The sequence below is a fragment of the Rhagoletis pomonella genome, unplaced genomic scaffold (genome assembly GCF_013731165.1).
Source record: "Rhagoletis pomonella isolate Grant_MI unplaced genomic scaffold, Rhpom_1.0 Rhpom_scaffold_00067, whole genome shotgun sequence".
Lineage (NCBI taxonomy): Eukaryota > Metazoa > Arthropoda > Insecta > Diptera > Tephritidae > Rhagoletis > Rhagoletis pomonella.
Genome location: NW_023458621.1, coordinates 28,091 through 34,106, shown reverse-complemented (window position 1 = coordinate 34,106; position 6,016 = coordinate 28,091). Strand labels below are relative to the sequence as shown.

The following is a 6,016-nucleotide window of genomic DNA, read 5'->3' as shown; positions in this document are numbered from 1 at the left end:
AAGATTAACCTGCAGAGCTGACGTCTTTACTAAGCGTACAGCAATCGCCCCAAAGCTAAGAAACTTGTGTTGGCTTATGAACCGTAACTCGCTGCGATAAACTGACAACAAACTTCTGCTGTACTCTACCGTCATAAAACTGATTTGGACCTACGGTATTCAACTATGGGGTACAGATGCGTGATTTTAAAGGTGTTTTTATTTAATAAGTTGTGATTAATTGGTTAAAGTTAAAGTAATTAAGAAAGTTATAACTAATAGAAATAAAAATTTCTTGAAGTGGCTGCTTTAAGGAGAATAGGAGTGATAAATGTACGCTAAGTTCCGATTTTTACAAAAAAGGCATATTTCAAACCTAATTTATAAATAAATTAGTGGCCAAACATTACAAAAGTAGGTGTTAAAATAATGTGTAGACCCTTGACTACAAGCGTGTTTTTTTGGATCGGGTCACCCCTTTGGACGCAATACCCCGAAATAGTTAGCCCACCTACTAAACAGTACCCGAAAATAGATAAACAAGCATATTTATTATAGTTTAGTTTATTATGGTTTTCAACTAAAAATAAAATGTGCTTTCTTTCGGGTTCTACTGAACTAATCGAAATACCTCTTTCGGACAAGATTCATGATTTTTGACTGTCTTTAATATACTGTCATTAGGGCGGCACGCTGGGGTGGTAGCAACTGAGATCTGGTGGGTAAGTACCACAATGGAGCACATGACGTCATTGAGCTTCCGTAGAAAAAAGCCCCTCCGCGAGGCAAAAATATTGGTGTATCACACTTTAAAATCCGACTATAAATGCCGAAGATATAAAGAAAAATGTAATTCGGTGACTACTAGGGTTGTTAAAAAAAAATTTATTTTTTTGTAAATGCTTTTCAAAAACACATCATATGAGGAGGTGTGCGGCTAACTTTTCTTTTTTTGCCTGTAAGGCGAGACGCTAAAGTATACTCCAAGCGTACACTTTTCAGTATATGGTGTATCTGCATGTTATTTTATTACCAGTGAACCCGCAAGGCGCCAAAGCGCCAACATTTAAATAAATTTTTTAAAGAGGTTAAACCTATTCAAAAACCTCGAAAAATATTCCTAATGATCAATCTAACCATTTCTGAGTGATGAGAGGTATCGCATGGTGTTGGTTTTCATGTAACTTCAAAAAATAAAACCTGTGCACATCTATGTAGAATCCTAGTTCTTTAATTTGACTTCTCATTTTGGAAATTCGAAATAACGTTGCAGATGTGATGACCTTCAAAAAAAAAATAATAATAGATGGCAATTTTAATTAAAAATATTATCAGCTTATAGTTTCCTTAAAACTCTTTCGCTTGACACTAATATTTCGATAATTCATTTATGTATCTTTCGTATATATAAAACAAATTTGAATTTTCAAACAGGTGGCAACCTCTTTAAAGGTATTTTGAAACTAAAATCTTTCGCCTGGCATTGTTTACATATTTCAATTTACTGATGAATTAAGTTGAATTTAGTTTTTTTAAAACACATGGCAACTCTCGTAAATACATTTTAGAAATAAACTATGTATTTTCAAACCCATTTCGATTGATACCCATCTTTTGACAATCCTTTAACTTATTAAATAATTAAATTAATTTTTTCAACAAAAAAAACAAATGATCAATTTAAAGATTTCTTAACACTCATTTCATGTAACTTATGTATAATTAAACAAAATACCACTTTCAAAACAGGCGACAATCTACTTAAAAATTATTTTCGAACTAAAATTTCCTTACATATTTTTCGCCTGACATTGTTATAAATATTTCAAGTATCTGATGAGTTAAGCGGAAATTCATTTTGTAAACACGTGGCAACCATCCTTAACATAGTTCTTAAATAAAGGATTTTAAACCCATTTCCGTTGAATACCATCGGTTAGTAATTAATTTAACTTATTAAATTATTTTAGTTTAGCCCTTTAAGCTGGGCAACCCTCAAGCACATCAAAAATGTTCTAAACTATCAAGCTAAGTATTTCTTGAAGCTCTTTCATTTGACATTCATCGTTAATCTTATCTTACTAATATTATAAATGTGAAAGTTTGTATGTTTGGATGTTTGGGAAATCATCACGCGGAAACGACTGAACGGATTTGTATGAAATTTTGTACGAGGATAGGTTATGAGCCAGATTAGTTAATAGGCTATTTTTTAAAAGTTGCCACCTGTTAAAAAAGTTTAATTTATTAATTATGCGGGAACGACTGAATGAATTTGCATGAAAATTTGCACACAGATAGCTTATGACCTAGATTGGAAAATTGGCTACTTTTCTTAAGAGTTGCCACCTGTTAAAAAAGTTTCATTAAATTAATACGCGGAAACGACTGAATGGATTTGCATGAAATTTTGCAAGCAGATAGCTTATGATCTACAGTGGAAAATAGGCAATTTTTTTGGAAGAGTTGCCACCTGTTAAAAAAGTTTAATTAAGTTAATACGCGGAAACGACAAAACGGATTTGCATGAAATTTTGCACACATATAGCTTATGACCTAGGTTAGAAAGTAGGCTACTTTTTTTAAGAGTTGCCACCTGTTAGAAATATTTAGTTTAATTAATACGCGGAAATGAGTGAACTGATTTGCATGGAAGCTTTCACACAGATAGATTATGAGCTAGGTTGAAAAATAGGCTACCTTTTTTAAGAGTTACCACCTGCTAAAAAAGTTTAATTAAATTAATACGCGGAAAGGTCTGAACGGATTTGCATGAAATTTTGCAAGCAGATAGCTTATGACCTACAGTGGAAAATAGGCTATTTTTTGGAAGAGTTGCCACCTTTTAAAAAAGGTTAATTTAATTAATACGCGGAAACGACTAAACGGATTTGCATGAAATTTTGCACACAGATAGCTTAGGACCTAGGTTAGAAAGTAGGCTACATTTTTAAGAGTTGCCGCCTGTTAGAAATGTTTATGACCTACAGTGGAAAAGGACCTACAGTGGAAAATAGGCAAATTTTTTCAAAGAGTTGCCACCTGTTAAAAAATATTTAATTTAATTAATATGCGGAAACGACTGAACATATTTGCATGACATTTCGCACAGAGATAGCTTATGACCTATGTTGGAAAATACCCTTATTTTAAGAGTTATCACGTATTAGGAAAGTTTAATTGAATTAATACGCGTAAATGACTGAACTGATTTGCATGAAAGTTTGCACACAGATAGCTTTTGACCTAGACTGGAAAATAGGCTACTTTTTTAAGAATTGCCACCTGTTTGAAAATGAAATTTAGCTCAAAAATTGTTTATGACCTGGATTGAAAAATAGGATACTTCCTTAACCGGTTTTCCGACCAGAACGAAATTTTGTACACTTACTACGGATTTCGGAAGGATGGTCTTAGACCGAAAGTAAGTCCGATAACTCAAGGCCCCTCCCATACAAATTTGAACTTTCATATTACATACATATCTCTGGAAGTATTTGTGGGAGAGAACTGAAACTTGGTATAGTAATATGTATGTGAAATCAATGTTGGCATTAATCGATTGATGTTTTAATCAGTTAGTTAATTCGATTAAATTCAATCTGATTACAGTTAATCATGATTAATTTTAATCTGACTAAACAGTTAATCGTAACCGCGATTAAAAAATTAATTATTAATAATTAACTCTTAATTTGATCACGTAGGTTTGGTGATTAATTATGTTATGCTGGTATTTCCCTGTGCACACAAAGCAAGTTAATCCGGTATGGCTAAGTCGGGTTTCCTCATCAATCTAAGCAATTCGGTGTGCATTTTCATTAAGATATATACCAATAAACGTTTTACAAACTTGGTTTGAAAAGTTTCCAGTTTATGTATTACTAATAACAATTTTGTTTATATTATGTGCTTTTTATAAGTGTAAAACACAAAATAATTACTATAACTGGTGTTTGGTTTCAAATTCGGACAAACTAGACAACTTAATCAGATTTTATTTTTAATTGGATTGACGATTAATGCTTAAAATTAATTAATCGTAATCGCAGCCAGCGATTAACGATTAAAAAAATTGTATCATTAATCGTACAGTTGATTACGACTAATTAATTTTAATCGTCAAATGCGATTAACATTTTAATCGTTAATTTTTAATCGTTAATCAGATTAACATTTTGCCAACACTGTGTGAAATCATATTCATATTCACGGGGAAAAATGGGCGTTTTTGGAAAAGAGGCGTAGCCCCTCGCATACTGACTGAAAGTTTCAGTTGCATATCTCTTCAAATGTTTGGGGTAAAGTACTCAAGCTTGGTATGGAAATACATACATATGTATGTATGTATGTGAAACTAATACCATACTCATAAAGAAAAATGAGAGTTATTGGAAAAGGTGGTGTGGCAACTCCCATGCAAATTGATTTTTCTATGCTGCATAACTCTGCAGGTGTTTATTGCAGAGGACTGGAACTTGGCACCGAGATGTGTATACAAAATTAATTCCATACTGATGGAGAAAAATTTGCGTTATTCGAAAAGGGAACATGGTTCCCTTGGGACTTGGTACTGGGGTATGTAAAATCAATTCTAAATTCATGGAAGAAGATTAGGGTTATAAGAAAAAGGGGGGAAAAGTACAAACTTACTTTTTCTTGCCACATATTCCTGGAAGTGTTTGTGGAAGAATACTGGAACTTGGTATGGAGTTGTGTATACAAAATGTATCAATTGCTCATTGAAAAAATCTGAGTTATTAAAAAAGGACGCATGTCGCCTCCCATACATACTGAAAACTTCTTAATACATAATAAGTATTTTAAATTTGTTATGGAGATTTATTTTATAAGTGCCGTACTGACAGAATAAATTTTATTAAATGGAAAAGGGAGAGCCGGGTTCGGCCTTATAATCTAAAGCTCTCTTGAGGCATTTGCTACAGTAATGAGAAGTGGTATTTTATCAAGGCCAGGTTACTAAATTTGAGTTGGAAATATTAGAACCCGCCGTGGAACCTCCAAGAAGGTTACACGTTCACGCGTCTTATACCTGGAACTATTTTAAGGTAAACTTAGAGGGATTGATATCTTTCGTATGCCTAGTTCGCAGACGAGATTTTATAATTTCATAGTTTTAAACGGCCTAAATACCTTAACGCGCTTAAAAAATAACGAGATATAACGAAATGGGCACAGAAATAAAATCTAACATCATTATATTATTTTTCATAATTGTATAAAAGCGCGGGATGAAACCCGCGGGTATAAGCTAGTATTTCATATAACTTGGGTATAAAATAGTTCAATTAGCCTTCTCAAATAGGTGGCAAACCTATTCAAAATATTTTCAAACTACTACCTTCTTAAACCTCTTTTGTATGACACCCATATAGCGATTTACTTACCAAATTCCTTTAATTAAAATTTAGTTACATTTTTTTTAACATGTGGCAATTCTCCTATACGTAGTTAAGTTATAAAGCCTTTTCAAAACCATTTCGATTTATACCCATATTTATTAATTGATTCAACTTTTTAATCAATTTGAGCTTAATTTTTTAACGGGTGGCAACTTTTTTCGAAAAAGTAAAGCCTTCTTGAACATCCACACCCTAAAAACAGGTCCTCCTACACGCAGTTAAGAAATAAAGTATTTTCAAAACTACTGCAATTGGTACCCAAAAGGTAAATATTGGTTTAACTATTTAAATAATTTGAGTTTAATTTTTAAACAGCCCTATTCAAACACTTTAAAAATATTCTACACGTTCAAACTAAAGACCTCTTAAGATTTATTCGCTTGACGTCCATATTTTTATACTTCATATAAATTAGAATTTTCAAACAGGTGACAACCCTCTTCAAAATGTTTACATACTGCTACGAACTTAAAATTTATTGTGTGGCATCTACAAATATTTATATTACCTAATCCCCTTAATTCAAACTGAATTTGATTTTTTAACAGGTGGCAACCCTCATAACGTTAACTTAAGAAACAAAGATTTTCAAAATTATTTCCATTTATGCCCAT

General features: G+C 32.3%; 1 protein-coding gene across 1 annotated transcript in view; it reads right to left on the bottom strand.

The window, feature by feature from the left end:
* LOC118749848 (1-phosphatidylinositol 4,5-bisphosphate phosphodiesterase classes I and II-like) overlaps positions 1–4,647 on the bottom strand; it is a 186,192-nt gene extending 181,545 nt beyond the window's left edge. Inside the window, exon 1 of the mRNA XM_036484628.1 lies at positions 4,633–4,647. Within this exon, the coding sequence (XP_036340521.1) occupies positions 4,633–4,647 (15 nt within the window). The remainder of the gene's footprint in view (positions 1–4,632) is intronic.
* Between the last annotated feature and the right edge of the window lie 1,369 nt (positions 4,648–6,016).